This window comes from Eucyclogobius newberryi, unplaced genomic scaffold (genome assembly GCF_026437365.1).
Source record: "Eucyclogobius newberryi isolate DKJ021-1_F unplaced genomic scaffold, fEucNew1.0.hap1 SCAF_16, whole genome shotgun sequence".
NCBI classification, from domain to species: domain Eukaryota; kingdom Metazoa; phylum Chordata; class Actinopteri; order Gobiiformes; family Gobiidae; genus Eucyclogobius; species Eucyclogobius newberryi.
Window position 1 is genome coordinate 25,631,591 of NW_027315790.1, and position 15,466 is coordinate 25,647,056.

Below are 15,466 nucleotides of genomic sequence, written 5' to 3' on the forward strand. Positions count from 1 at the left end.
CTGGAATAGGCGGGTCACATTTCTCATTGGTCAGCCTCACATCAAGGCACTTGGTATTTTTCCGTAGAGATCAAGCCTTGGGTAAACATTACCCAGACTCCTCTGGGTTATCACCCCCCCTAGGGTAAACATCCTTTGGCCCATCTTTACGACCCCTTCACAAACAAATGCTGTCACACACCCGTTCTTCTCTTAGACTAATGATGCAGATAAAATATCACTATTATGCAGATAAAATACATCACAGAAATATACTCATATATTCACATTTTATCACAGTCTTCCCCCGGGAGCTCCACGTGGGGGGGACATGCCTGTAACGCCCATGGATCTATTATATTATCGGGTAACGCCACACCAGGGAGGCATCCAGGACCAGGAGGCATTCAGATTAGATGCCCGAGCCACCTCAACAGGCTCCTCTCGACAAGGAGGAGCAGCACCTCTAGTCCAAGCTCCTCTTGTCTGACTGAGCATTCTCATTCTCATCATAACTCATAACGGCCGCTTGAATCCACAAGAATAGGGCACTATTAATTATTATCATTGTTATCATTGTACAAAACGTGAAGGTATTTCCTGAATTTATTTTATTTGTATTTACTTTACTTGTGAAAACCCCAGGCTCTTATGTTTATTACTTGCCTTTTTTCAGTTAATACATAATAATAATATCTGCTCGCTCTGATACTGTATGATTCTTGTCTAAACTACAGGATTAGTGAAATGTCTAACACAAAATACCTACTAGTACCAAATCCAACATCCGTGGACGAAACCGGATGGCTTCATGGACCAAACACGTGCGGCTGCGGCACCAAACTACAGCCCTGTTACTCCTTCAGCCAATCAGCTTCCTCCTTACTCTGACTCTAACCAATGAGAACATCCATATTTAACCACATCGGTTTGTTCGCCATTGTTGTTGTCATTCTCCAAAATGCCCCTCATCATGCTTTTTGAAGGAAGAAAACGCTTTTATAACATCGTTTTTGTTATTGTATGTGATTCTTGTTAATCCACGATGAGCGGACTATGCGGAGAAGTGATCACGCTGCAGTTAGGACATTATTCAAACTTTGTCGGGACTCACTGGTGGAATTTACAGGTTTGTGTGATGTAGAGCAGCTAAAGCTAACGTAAAGTGGCTATTGCAAGCTGTTTAAAGTATATAATTTAATCAAATCAAAAGTGTGGCATGGTCATTTGCTTCATCTATTTTACATTCAATGCAAACAAATTGATAACAGCATGTGTCAGATGCAAAATATAGTCATGTTATTGTTTATCAAGTACTGTCTACTTAGTTCTAATGCTACTGATTTTATTTGGCATTGATTTAGTGGAAGTAGTCTTTTAGTGAATAATATAATTTATTTTCTCATACATGCATACATTTTTCAAATCTAGCCTAAAACATTTCAGTTTTACTGAAAGGATTTTATCTGAACTCTTCTCTTTTAAAGTCAATCTTATAATGATCATTTATGTGTTATTTGGTTGTGTTGTTTAAGTGCATCTTTTCTTATTCTGTGCTCCACTAATAAGCTTGCCTTGCCTAATAATTTGGATTATGGTAAATATAAACACAATACCAATTAGGGATGTCAAGATTATTCAGTTAATTGATAACCTTGATTATTCAGGTAACAATATAATCATATCAACTAAACAAAATAAGCGTGATAAGTTTAGAAGCAGGATTAAGTGTATCAGTTCACTCTGTACTGCACAAAAGTAAACCCAAATGTATCATGCTTTTTATTTGGCTGTTTATATCAATTAAGTTTACTTTTGCCTTCTAAAATTTTCAGTCACATCCTAATTTAATCTTTTTTCATTTAGGGCTGTCAAGATGATTATGGGTTAATCGATCATTTTGATTATTCAGGTCACAATACAGTCATAATGTGATTATATGCGCATTTCATTGTCCTTTTCACAGGATGCCTCTCTGTCCTATGACGCTGACGATCCACTGGGCGAGATTCAAAGTGATGTCGTATTTCGAGAAGGACAGACCGCTGGGGGCCACGTCACCTACACCCCACGTCTCATCGCAATGGACCTCAAAGGTAAGGCCAGTCCGAGTGAACATCTGTGCTTGCGTAAAGAACAATCCTAACTTACAGATATATTTTATGTTTGTCATTATGTTAATTTCAAAAGGGAGTCTTCGGTCTTTGCGTCAGGAGGGAAATCTATATGACCCCGGTAAAGACGTATCGGCAGTCACATGGTGAGTAGGGAATTTTTAAGAAGATTTATTTAAAAGTGCCTATGGCACAAAGCTCTCCCAACACATTTTTTTATTTTCAGGGATGGAGCTCTCATGATGCACAAGGAAAGTCCTCCACAAAAGAACTCTTTTCTCAAGGATCTGGACAAGTTAGAGGTAAGTATCTTTCAGGTGACACAAGAATTTAGCCACATTGATTACATAACAAAATAACAAAACCTAATTTGTTTCATTTGCAGAACGGGGACATTTTAGCCAAAGCAGAATTTTCCACTTCTCGACCTCAGTGCTCTGGTAGGAAAATGTTTATCCAATCTAATTTAACTTTATTTGTATTGCACATTTTTACCAACACAAAGTCTCCAAAGTGCTGCACAGAGTACAAAACAAGCACAAGTAAAACGTTAAAAAATAAATAAATACATACAAATCAATAAATACATACAAATCAATAAATACGTACAAACCAAATAAAAACTGATTAAAAACAACATAGAATATATAAAACGAATTAAAAACAACATACAATATATAAAACTAATTAAAAACAACATAAAATATATAAAATAATAAAAGACCGTGCGAAGACCACACAATTCTCATGCCGGGCTAAATGCCAGTGAATTAAAGTGTGTTCAGTCTTTATGTGGAGAGGAAGAGTGTTCCAAAGTTTGGGGCTAACTACAGAAAAGGCCCGGTCGCCTCGGCTTTTTAGTCTCGTTTGGGAAGTTGGGACTGGCTCTCAGACCTCGCGCACAGGAGTGTAGGGAACAATGAGGTCTGAAATGTACGCGGGGGCCAGTCCGTGAAGCGCTTTAAAAACAAACAATTACATTTTAAAATCAACTCAATGAATCAGGAACCAGTGCAGTGAGGATAAAATGGGGGTAATATGTTCTCTACGACGTGTGCCAGTTTAAAGACGTGCTGCGGAATTTTTAACTAACTGTAAGTGTGACAGATTAGATTGGCTGATCCCAGTGTACAGTGCATTACAGAAGTCAAGACGTGTAGAGATAAAAGCATGGATCACCCGCTCCAGGTCACTAAAACATAAAACCGATTTGAGTCTAGATAAAACTTGACTTAACCACGGCATTTATGGAACTTACACAAATTTGAATTCTTCTTGCTACGGGGAGGTAGACTTATTCTCTGCCTGTCTTCCTCCAGCAGCAGCAGCAGCTTTGAGTGTGGACACAGTGAACAGTCAACTCTCCCGACTTCAGAAAGGTTACAGACTCGAGGGCAGCGTCAAGGTCTGGTCCGATTTCCTCCGGATTCACCTTCATCCACGAACTATCTCTGTGATTCACCAGTACAACCACGATGGGTGAGTTCAACTGCATCAGCATCGTGATCGATTAAAAAAACAGCCATGCAAAGAATGCTTCTTTTTTGGATTGAATTGGGGTGTAAATGTTTTCTCTGTCCTCTCCTATGTATCTTTCTTATGCCAGCATTATGTATTTACTGCTATGTTTTTTCTTTCTACATAAAAAAAACATAAATGTTGATTTTTAAGATTAAAAAGTAGTTTTGATTTCGCAGAGATGCCCATCGTTTGGAGGCGTTTGGTCAAGGAACGACTCTGCTGGATGGCTCGGTGCTCGAGGACCTGGAGGACAGACTGCACTTCTTTGTCGAAGAGTGTGATAATCTGCAGGTGATTTTGTTTATGAGCCTTGATTTGTATAGTTTTACAATTTGGAGAGTATAATAAATTGTAGCATAGAGTCATTCTTTATCCACGTTTAAATGCCATATTACATAGGATAAATTATGCAGTAGAAAGAATTATAATGAATTTCTGTAACATTTACATCGGTAACATTTAAATAGGATGCTTATAGGCAAAGCTTTTATTCATATTAAATGGAGGGACTAGTCTAGTTGTCATGATTTGTTTTCTTTGTTGTTTGATCTTTGAAGTCCAAATCTGAAATATATATTCCCTCGAACATGAATAATTATGTTCGAGGGAATACATTATTTCAATGCAATTTCTGTTCTGGTTTGTCCTGCAGGGTTTCCAGGTGTTTTGTGATTTGGCCAATGGGTTTTCAGGCCTGGGTTCAAAGGTCACAGAGATGCTCCATGACTCCTACAGTGGGAAGGGCGTCCTGACGTGGGGACTGGCGCCTGTCAATCACCCAAACTCAGTAAGTCACCGCTGTGCCGAAGCCAAAAACTATACTCAAGCATGTAATTACCTGAATGACTGAAATAGTATGAAGTAAAACATATGACCTAAGTACTGAGTAACTGTTTTCGCATCATGATTAAAGATAACACTTGATTTGGTTCTGTTTTGAGCCCAGTTTAGCCCTGATGTAGAAATACTTTGGCTCTAGTCTTGGTTTACTACCTCTCCTTTGTTATTTTCTAAAGCATTTTGTTGTGTCATTTCATCGTCTCTTCCTGGTAAGAAATAATAAAATTATGAATCCATTATCCCTGTTCTTGTAGACCACAATGAAGGACATCTACCACCTGTTGAACTGCACTTTAGGCACAGTGCACTTGTCCAGTAACAGCTCGTTGTTTTGCCCCATGACGCTGCGAGGTGGACTGGGATTAAGGCCCACCGCGCCTGTCTCCTTTCCCCACCTGAACTACGATGTAAGTAGAGTATTTTGTCTTAAATAGAGTAATTCAGTAGTGTTTTGATCTTAAATGGACTTGATTTGTCTCCGTCTTGCAGCCGTCTTTGTGGTATCACTCCAGCGCAGTCCTGGCCTTAGCCCTGGATGCCCTCACTGTGCCGTACAGAGTCAGGAACAACAGCGTCCACATGTGGCAGGTGTCGGACACGCTGGCTGTTTCAGGGAGAAAGGTAAACGATCGGTTGTATTGGGGGTAAGGGTTAGTAGTTTGTGCATAATAATGTAAATGATGACTATGGGACTGGTGTGATGAACTAATACAACACATTTATTTATTTATTTATTTATTTATTTATTTATTTATTTATTTATTTATTTATTTATTCATTCATTCATTCATTCGTTCGTTAGATTTGTCAGGTCTGACCAAAGGGTCAAACCCTCAAAAAACTAGAGAAATAAAATGTGTTCCAGCAAATGATCCAATCCAGTTTATTTATAGAGTTTAGTATTATTTATAGAGATAAGTGCTGTACAGAAACTGAGTGACAACCATATTTAAGCCCTGGTGCTATACAAAATAAAACTTGTGGTTATAGTGTTTTTATTCCATAGAATATATTTTATCCTGGAAAACTGTATATATTGTTTGCATAAAACGATTTACTGAGTACCAGTATATTACAGCAGGTATTCTAGACAAATTATCTTCTGGCAAACTAGATGTTAACAAATTGGCTAACTGTCCTTAGATCAGTCACATCTTTTCATGAATATTTTAGATTCACAGATTAAACCGTTATTATTATTATTATTATTATTATTATTATATTATACCATGGTCATTGAGAAGTCTGAAGCTAACTGCAGTGCGTTGTTTTTTAATAACTGCACTGGTTGTTCTGGCAGCAGTTAATCACATTCTATATCACTACACTGTGGCCATCACCATAGCAACAGGTAAACAAATGAGCTACTGTTAAAAGCGACTGGCTTCAACTAAAACTGAGATTACTGATCCCTCAAAACAGAACATTTACAGCAAATGGGTTTTATATCCACCAATTGGCGCTTGCGCTTGTTTGTGGAACCATGTTATAAGTGGATTATAACATGGTTTCATTGTGGATTGTGCATCATATGTTGTTGTTGTTGTTTTATGGCGGTTGGCATCCAATTGTTGCATTACCGCCAGACTTTATTCCTCAGACTTTTCGTGATACTTCAACAGTTAAAGCATTATTGTTTTTTGTTTTTTTTACATTTCCTCCCCCCATCCCTGTGTAGTAGTGGGTCGGTGACAGCATTAGAGCAATATCAAAGTATAATAAAACGGTTACCAGGTTTGCTTCCTCATGGAGACTTTGGGCTTCGTTTTTAGAAAAGTTGACAGACTTTATCCTGAGCTACTTTTTGCAGGCCTCTTTCACAATAGTAGGACCAGTAATGACTGAAATTACAGTTAATTAACATTTTAAAGCCTTTATTGGGATTCAATATGCACATCTCATCAGCATTTGTTCAGTTGTGACACATGTTTAAATAGTTACAACTTTAAATAATAAATAGGTAAACTGATCCTACCACTTATCCACAGTATTTTTGTTTTTTGGTGGAGTTTGCAAGTTTTCCTTGCGTCTGGGTGGGTTTTCCCCTTTTAATCTCCCCACACAACCAAGTCCTTTTGTGCTGATCTTCAGGTGGTCTCTGCCTACGGTGCGGTCCCATTTCCCATGATGCACGGCGACTCTCTGCCCGATGCCCTGAGCCCCTTCTCCAGTGCGTTGCCGTGGAAACCTCTGTCATCGTGTTCGGAGCTTGGAGACGGCCGGTGCTTTGGACAATGGACGACGCTGAGGGGTTTTGAGGGACAGAGACTCGTCAGGTCGGGGCATCTCCATTTGTCCTAGACTTTACTCTTTGCAAAGTGATTTGCGTTAAAAAAAAAATGTAATGGTGTAAAATTGTAAATTAAATTAAACTACTGTAATATCATAATGGTGCAAAGGTTTGAGAAAACAAACACCTGTGGCAACTCCTCACTTTGATCCAAATTTGGGATTGATTATTTAATGGAAAACTCTTTATTGAGGGATTATTTCTATTGTATATTTAGACTTTTAAATACATTATCAACTAAAATTTAAGTTTGAAATATAGTGACTGATAGAGAACATTTAAAAATCATCGTTTGTTATTAATTATAGCCGTCTTTATTATAAAAAGTTCTTGGCATGTTTTTAGAGTCTATATAATCCAAATCACAATTTCAATAGTCGACTGGTCACAATTAATCTGAATAATTGTCATAGAAATATTGATTATTATTGTCTGTTGAATTAGCTGCGTATTAATCCTAACATTGTGTTCTCTCTCTCACAGTTCTCATGCTGCTGGGACGCCGCCTCCCTCACCTCTGCACTCCCTTCACAGAGGAGAAGACGTCCTGGGCTCGTACCTCAGCTCCTTCTACCACGATTCTCCTCTGTGAGTATCTACAATGAACACACAGCTATGGCAACACAACAGTCTAAACCGTTCCTCTGTATTCTCTCCCCAGTGCTCTGCAGCTGGTGTCCACTCCCAGTAAACTCACCGCTCCATTTCCTCAGATGTTCGACCCGACGCTCGATACGAATGGATTTTTACAAAGTCGGACTCCTCCGGCAGGATGTAAGCTATTTTTATTCACTCAAACTAAACCACATATTCAGAGTAGACATTTTGTGTTCTGGTAATGGTGCTTTCATTCGGTGGTGGGTCAGAATAGTTATACTTTCTTAAATCAAAAGGAATATATCTCTGCATTTGATCACACAATTTAGGTTTGAACTGCGAAGTATTAGTGTGGTGAGCAAATGTATGATGTACTTTAAACAGGGATAAATAAATGCATCACAAACTGTGTATATTACTCTATAATATAATGTAAATGTGTAATATATAGTATTCAGGATACAATACTCAGTCTAACGTATTCTATTAGATTACTCGCATCTGCTCAAAGTACATTTTAATGCTGGTATTCAATATTCTGTAACTAAATACTTTTTCTTGACTTTTGTCTATAGTAGAAAGAGAAAAAAATTCAAAATGTCAGTCCTATTACATAAATTATCTTTGATCTTGGCAAATTGCCCTGGTAAACCTAATTATTTATTTACCATACATAGATTTAAAGCCAGACCTTTGACCTCTGTTTTGTAAAAAGTACTATTTTATCTGGGACTCGCCTTTCTGATTTTAACATCGACCGAGGAATAGTCCCAACATCTAATTTTAATTATTTCATTTAAGTTTACATTGTGTCTCAGTCTGTGCAGATGAATAAATGAACCACATCAAAATGAATAAGGCGTAAACAAAGACTTGACTCATAATGAACCAATATTCTAAAAATGATTCTAGCTCAGTAACTGCTTAATTAATACCTCAACCCCTTTAATTATGCATTTAATAAGCCCGAATGACTCTTAATAAAGTATTTGTTCCTCTTGAATAAAGTCTTCATTCCAAACCCCTCCTCAGCCGCCGTCCCATGTGTGTCGTCCGCTCCGGTCCTCACGTCGCTCCAGTCCAGTCCGGCTCAGGGCTTCTGGCTCTCGGACCTGCACCGCGCCGTCAGCTCCTTCGACATTCGGCGCGCAGCCCCGAGTTTCCTCACGCAGGGCCTGGAGGAGGGCGACTACCACGAGGCCCTGGAGCAGCTGAAGCTCATGTCCCACCTGTACCGCGACGACAGCGGAGGGACCGCACGCTCTTCATCCGAGGATGACGACGACGATTGAGGTGGTTTTAAGTCAGGCTTTTGAGATGAGAACTGCAAACTGCGGCTCAAAGTGTGCATCTGGTTTGACCTCGAGGGACAATCAAGTTACTGTAATAGATCTCTTAGTTCAATGTAAAAATGGTTCCTTACATTATGCAATTGAACTGGACTAAGCTTAAAAAGGCATGAAATCCAGTAAAACAGTGAAGAACTTTACACTTCTTGAGGTAGCATGTTTAAATTCAGTTCAATGTTTGTAGTTGCCTCACAAGGCTTTACAAAATTGTTGAATTTACGAACAGAAAGTCAGAAAAAGAAGCAATGAAACCGTTCCATTGGTCAGAAAGAAGTATGTCCAAACGACCAAGCAAATTAGAAACTGTTAACACTTTTGCTTTCGAATGGCAACAATGACCCTTCTGTTGTTGGTGTCAGTTACGCTAATGTTCTGTTGAATTACATGACTCCTCATGAGAGCTTTTGCCACATTAGCGCTAGTAATGTTTCTTCTACTTTTTGATCTCATTAAATGAGTTTTTCTATCATTGTACCGTCTAATTTTTTGTGTAACCTCCTGTTAATGCAAAAAGATTTACCAAAAGGTTAAATTGAATGCCATAAAGCGTGACAAATCTACACAGTAAGTGAACACAAAATAGCGGAGTAATTTTACTTTAAATCAGGGCTATTCAGATGAAGCAAAGTTCAATTGAGTTCCATAAACTGTTTGATAAAGGAATAAATTAAATGTGCACATTAGACTGAGCCACCAGGCCTTTATTCAGACTTGCGTTCTCAAACATTTAGTGTCCTTTTATCTGTCGATTTGTATTAGTTTTTACTAGTACTGCTTACGGTCATTTTGGGTTATGTTCTGACTGAAAGGTGCACTTTGCTGCTTGTCTCAGTGGAAGTTTATCGCTTTGTCTGGAATGTTACTCACGCTACAGTTTAATCAAACACCGCTTCTTACGTCCATAATCCATTTGTATCTTTGCAGTGTATAATATGGAAAATAACAAGTCAGGCACAAATCCTCAACAGGCATTTTAATATCAAACTAAATGTTACAAGGACTTTCACAGATAGGGGGGAGAAACTGAATTTGTTCCCATCAATTTGATTAATGAAACTTCCATGTCACATAAAAAAGGCTAAAACACAATAGTTTAACTTATAAAACAGAGATTGCACTTTCTATACAAAAACTATGAAGACTGACAATGTAAAAATACAGTCAATGTTGTTGAGTTATGGCAGGTGCATAAAAGACATGAAATTATCTACGACTATTTATCAAAAAAAACGAGGGGCGGGCTTCGGGACGAGGGTGCACCAGGGCACAGGTCCCAAATTGGGTCTAAGAGCGGGAACGAGACCTGGACAGAGACCTGGACTTAGACCGTGACACTGAGCGAGAGGGAGAATGAGAGACCGAGCGCTTGTTGCCGTTTGCAGGAGTCGGAGAACGGGATTTGGAACGAGACTTAGAGCGGGATTTAGAGCGAGACTTGGAGCGAGATTTAGACCTGGACTTGGCTCTGGACTCTACCGGAGAGTGTGATCTAGAGCGGGACATTCGGCCTCCGTCACCCCCGTCCTTAGACACGGACTTTCTGGAGCGATCTTTGGGTCCAGATTTAGACCTGGACTTGGATCGGGACTTGGATCGGGATTTGGATCGGGACCGGGATCTGGACCTGGAGACGTCCCTCTTGCCCTTCTTGGCCTCCTTGATCTCTTTTTTGATCTTCTTGGGCTTGGGGCTGTGGCTCCGGCTCAGCTCCTTCAGATCGCGATCCTCGTCCTCCTTCTTTCCTTTAGCTTTCGTCTTTTTGTTGCTACGAGAGCGGCTCCGTGAGTGAGATCCCGCCCTACAAGGATTAACAACATTATTATCGCATCATTGGCATGGCATTATTGTTTATCGTGACATTTTCTGCAGCGACTCAAAATGTGCGATTTTGTGACCGGCCTGGATTCAGTTATAAAGCTACTTAGCCATTTAATAACCACATTATGCAAAATTGGTTGTTAAAGTTGTATCGACCGCTCCAAAAGGCTTATAGCTTTAGTGTCTTAAGTATTGGTGACATGATTTATTTACCTGGATCGAGAGCGGCTGCGGCTGCTGCTCATGCTGCGGCTTCTGCTTTTGCGGGACCTGCGGCTCCTGGAACGAGACCTGAACAAAAGTTAACTTCACTCATCAACTCAAAGACTTTCAAGATAATACTGGGCTCATTTATTACTATGCAATGTTTTAAGTAAGAGTACCGGTAATACAAAAGGACTGCACCGAGATTGCATCTATATTCTCAACATGAGCCAGGTAGTGATGCCACCTCAGCAACGTCATAAATCTGTATCTCTAACCTGGAGCGGCTGCGAGAGTACGAGCGGCGCCGTCTCGCCCCGGGACGGTCTTCGATGAGGCGGATCTTTCGGCCGTTCACTTCGGTCCCGTCCAGTTTCTCCAGGGCCCTCTTCATGTCGGCGTAAAGCCTGAACTCGATCACGCCCTCGTTCTTGCGGCCCTTGTGCGTGTCAGCATAGGTCACTTCTCCGGCCTGCCGCATGTAGTCCTGAAGAACAGACAATGGGGTTAGAATAGCTCAGCACTTTTAAGGCTGTAGTTGACCAGGACATGCCCTGTGCATAGATTAAATAAACTAACAGGGCTATCGCGATGATCAGACCACATAGCTGACCCAAAGTACACTGTATTAGTATTACGTGTCCTAATATATAGTATTTAACTGTAAAACGTCAGATTTAACTCTCAATTCACTACCAAATATTAATCTAACTCACGCCAAGTCTACCTTCTGCTCTGGTCAAAATAATTATTTATAATCCAATTAAATATGAACTCCAACAACCCATTCATCAACTTAACTAATGGCCTAGAGCTCGATCTGATTTGTGTTTTTCTCAAATAAAGTAAATCCAATTAAGAAAAAAATATATTTTGAAGACGGCACACCTAATGGGACGCAAAATGAAAAAGCTATTGGCCTCAACCATTTTCTCTAGTGTCAAATTGTTGAATTCATTTTTCCTTAATGCTTGTCCATATTTCAGCCGCCAATGGAGCCATTTACTGCCTCTCGCCAAACACACATTTAAAATACAACTTCTCACCTTGAGGTCCTGCCAACTGCAGCGGCTCGAAAGATTTTCCACAATGAGTCGATAATCCGTCCTGATCGGAGGTCCATACCTGTCTCTGCCCCAGCGGCCATATCCACCTTTTAATGGAAGGAAAGCACACAGCAAATAAGGACAGGAAAGCAACACTTGGAATATTAATGCTGAACTAATGCTACATGTTCAACTCAATACTATTATGTTCTACAATATCATTTTGAAAAAAAGTTACAAACAAGGGGAAAAATTATATATATATATATAAAAAAGTGATTATGTACCTAAATGTTATTAGCTGGTTTTGTGTCTAGCGTATGACTAGATTTATAACTAATTTAAAAAAGAATAACAAAGAAAACAAAGCATAACTGATTGAGGAAGTACTTACGTTGAACTAAAATTACAATAACTACATTTAAATATGATTAACTATTACAAAACATGTAGTGCTTCAGGCTGAACCCACGTCTGATCCTAACCCCTTGGCATCCTCACCACCCGGCCTGGCCTAGTGGCAAAGCGGTCTTCATTCACAATGGCTCTGGCTTTTTTGGCTCTGCCCAGGGGCCCACAATGGTCAAACCACACTCTTGGAAAGGGGGGACACCATGGCCAGCAATTGGGGCAGGCAGTCAGCCAAGGACTCTTTCAATTAAAACATTGAGGTGCTTTGTTAAATCTTTAGCCTTAAAATTCACAATCATTTATAAATATTTACAGCAACATTACATTACATTATATATTTAGCAGTGTTACTTTACATTTTGTTACACAGTTTTCTTAGTAAGCCACATCCCCAATTTAAATGCAATTCTGAATATTCAACACCACATCTTTACAGGTTCAATGGTGACTCTGGTGCAGGCAACTTATTTGACTGACGAAATGCCAATTTGGATCAGCAAAACATAGGATTGTAATGTGTAAGGAACAGCACGGTACATTCTGTTCTCGAAAGGCGGCCTCACAACATATATATTCCCAACTTCTAAAACCATTAACGGGCACAACACCTGTTGCGTTCCTCTCAAAGTACTGACCACCCACTGAAGGGAAGGAGTTAAATATAGTAAACAGTGGCAGGCGGTGCAAACGAACAATCTTAGTTTATCCCAATGACAATAACCAGACAATATTCTAGAATCAAGCATCACAAAAATGTAAACAGACAGTAAAATGAACACCAAAAGTACAGTTTGGAATTTCGCACTGCATATTTGCTCTTGTATAGACAATATATTTTTAAGTCTCCCATCTCTAACGCAATAGAGCTCACCACACATCGGAATAAGTCTAATGATAAACCAACTGATATCCTAAAATGATAATAAATTTACACTGTGCTTTTGTTTACTTACATTAGTTTTAGCTAATGTACATTTATGGAAGTTCTGCACTGCTGCCGAAAACACGTTTTTCTCAATAACGATCCCATGTTGGCCTTCAATCCCGATCTCTAGAGTAGTTACCTTGAAAGTTGATTGAATATAAGTACAAAGGTGATTTCAATGTGGTTTATTTTTTGGGTACGTAATAACCAAGTTGCCTTCACAATTGCCACCAAAGTCCCTTGAGAAAATGTAGCTTCAAATTCATATTACATATCATAAGAGGCAAAACGTGTCCCAAATACTTACTGCTGCGTCCGCCTTCTCCACCTCTACCTCCACCGCCTCCACCGCCTCCTCCACCCCCGTAACCCCCTCCGCCGCCTCCTCTTTCTCCGCCGCCGCCACCTCCACCGCCTCCTCCTCCACCGCCGCCGCCTCCGTCACGGCGAGGGCCTTTGGTGTGCTCCACTATAACCCGCTCCCCACACAGCTCCTTCCCGTTCAGGTCGTACACAGCATCATCCGCATCCCGGGGGTCATCAAACTCAACAAAACCGTAGCTAAAACACAAAGAAGGGAATTAGAGGAATTACTGTCTGTCCATTTAGACGTAACACATTTAGATCTGATATCTGTGTGTATATGCTGGACAGAAATCTGATGTCAAAAACAACCATGTTAATTCGTGGATTTTAAGAATAACAGTTTCATTTGGAAGACAAAGCATACACTTTTTTAATGTTTAACATTTTCCATTTCCTCTATGGCTTTTCCACTTTAGTTTGCACATTGTTGCATAATTCTCCTTGTCCAAATATGCACAAGTGTGAACAGTCAAAAGGAAATCAGATTACTCACATCAAATATAATCGTTTACATATTTCAATCACCTACTCCAGAAATCAAATCATATGTTTGTGTGTGCATGTTAACAGCCAGTGAATTGATAATTAAGTTGTGACGTTTATGTTAATTTCTCTGATGATTGTCAAATGTGTGTACTGCACTTTACAATCAATGCAATATAAATAAATAAAAGATTAGTAAGAAAAATAAATCCAATCCCCTTTGCAGATACATCGCAATTTTTCAATTTCAGAGACACTCAAAACCTAAACGCTTTCAATCATTCCTGGCATTGCCACGTCTTGTTAGCTGCTAACGCTACACGACCATGCTGCACAATGGACGCTCAGAGGGATCAATAGTTATATTTTAAGCATCACCTTGCATATTACCTGAGCACCCACTGAGACATTAAGAAAACATAACTGCAACGTCACACATAAGCCTGGAACCATTTCAAAATCTGTAGCTGAGGCGTTAGTTAGCAAAGCTAACATTGTTAGCATTATTAGCATTAGCCGCTAGGCCTGATGAGCCTCCGCTTGAGGAAAAACAACCGTATCTTACCCATTTTTCAAATCAACTTCCAGAATCTTCCCATAACCTTTGAAAAACCTTTCCACGTCCTTCTCCCTGGCCCTGTAGCTCAGCCTGCCCACGTAAACCCGGGACATGATGCTTTTTTCGGTGCGGACAGAAACACACGGCAGCTCCGCTGTTAAAACACGGCTGCAGACAGGGTTGCCAGATTTGCAGAGGAAAAAGAAGGGAAGCGGTAAAGCGTTTGAAAACAGCTCTAAACAAGCAACACCAGCCCCTCAAAACAGGACCAGGGGTGTGCTAAATGTGATACTACATTAAAATAGAGATAGCAGAATATCATAGCAATGTGGATTACTGAATTTGAATATCACAAAATCATGTTAAAATGTGGTCACTATGTTTATGTTATTTTTCAGTTACTTGACTAGTCCAACGATTATATCTGTTGTATATTGCAACCAAATAAAGATTAAAATATGGTGACTGTACGCTTCTAGATGGAGAATATCTATGAATAAATTACATAAATCAGAAATTATTAATAACAGTCTGTGTTTAGAGTCATGGCAATGATTACGATTATAAATATATTTACTTTTGGGCCAGCAAGCATGGAATCGATCCACGAATCCAACAAGTTACGATTAATCGATCAAGTCGCTAAAAAGAAACGGGCGTGGGTAAAGGGGGCGTGGTTCTGGAGAGCCCGCGTGGTTATCACATTGATCTGGTGGCGGTCACTTAGAAGCAAAAATGTCAAAAAGCCAAATGTTGAGAGCGTTGGTGAATGAGCGGCTGAGTGCGGCTGCAGATAAGATATTTGAAAGAATATTTGCCGAGCACGAGGAAGAACTGTCTCGCTCTTAAGCGGAGAAACTGAAGAAGCGCGAACTTCTTCTGGACTCTGCTCTGAACCCGAGAGGCTCAGAGTCCTGGCCCGAGTCTGGACCAGAAAATCACTCCGCGGATTAAAGAAGAGGAG

General features: G+C 39.8%; 2 protein-coding genes across 4 annotated transcripts; one reads left to right on the forward strand and one right to left on the reverse strand.

Moving 5' to 3' along the window:
• The first annotated feature begins 857 nt into the window (after window positions 1-857).
• Window positions 858-9,020, forward strand: msto1 (misato mitochondrial distribution and morphology regulator 1). 3 transcript variants are annotated; one of them, XM_072448105.1, is made up of 14 exons: window positions 858-1,108; window positions 1,946-2,075; window positions 2,170-2,239; window positions 2,320-2,395; window positions 2,479-2,533; window positions 3,413-3,572; window positions 3,791-3,905; window positions 4,267-4,401; window positions 4,709-4,861; window positions 4,944-5,075; window positions 6,546-6,730; window positions 7,228-7,332; window positions 7,406-7,518; window positions 8,374-9,020. In XM_072448105.1, exons 1-14 carry the CDS (start codon window positions 1,025-1,027, stop codon window positions 8,631-8,633), a joined length of 1,773 nt encoding a protein of 590 aa, XP_072304206.1. In that variant the 5' UTR covers window positions 858-1,024; the 3' UTR covers window positions 8,634-9,020. The 3 variants fall into 3 exon arrangements, with proteins under 3 accessions (XP_072304206.1, XP_072304207.1, XP_072304208.1); XM_072448106.1 differs by having other exon boundaries at window positions 3,416-3,572; XM_072448107.1 differs by having other exon boundaries at window positions 3,419-3,572.
• A 625-nt stretch (window positions 9,021-9,645) lies between these two features.
• Window positions 9,646-14,699, reverse strand: LOC140362077 (uncharacterized). The gene is made up of 6 exons (XM_072448109.1): window positions 14,509-14,699; window positions 13,402-13,655; window positions 11,759-11,865; window positions 10,991-11,199; window positions 10,722-10,799; window positions 9,646-10,488 (listed from the first exon to the last, which is right to left on the reverse strand). The coding sequence occupies exons 1-6, from the start codon at window positions 14,613-14,615 to the stop codon at window positions 9,975-9,977; spliced, it is 1,269 nt and encodes a 422-aa protein (XP_072304210.1). The 5' UTR covers window positions 14,616-14,699; the 3' UTR covers window positions 9,646-9,974.
• Window positions 14,700-15,466: the final 767 nt, after the last annotated feature.

Excerpts from the sequence above, each read along its gene's own strand:
- msto1 (XM_072448105.1), top strand. The coding sequence starts at position 1,025 with ATGAGCGGACTATGCGGAGAAGTGATCACGCTGCAGTTAGGACATTAT. Across the intron at positions 5,076-6,545 it reads TGGCTGTTTCAGGGAGAAAG|GTGGTCTCTGCCTACGGTGC; the intron begins GTAAACGATCGG and ends GCTGATCTTCAG. Across the intron at positions 7,333-7,405 it reads TTCTACCACGATTCTCCTCT|TGCTCTGCAGCTGGTGTCCA; the intron begins GTGAGTATCTAC and ends TTCTCTCCCCAG.
- LOC140362077 (XM_072448109.1), bottom strand. The coding sequence starts at position 14,615 with ATGTCCCGGGTTTACGTGGGCAGGCTGAGCTACAGGGCCAGGGAGAAG. Across the intron at positions 11,866-13,401 it reads TGGAGAAGGCGGACGCAGCA|GTGGATATGGCCGCTGGGGC; the intron begins GTAAGTATTTGG and ends TTCCATTAAAAG. Across the intron at positions 10,800-10,990 it reads TACTCTCGCAGCCGCTCCAG|GTCTCGTTCCAGGAGCCGCA; the intron begins GTTAGAGATACA and ends ACTTTTGTTCAG.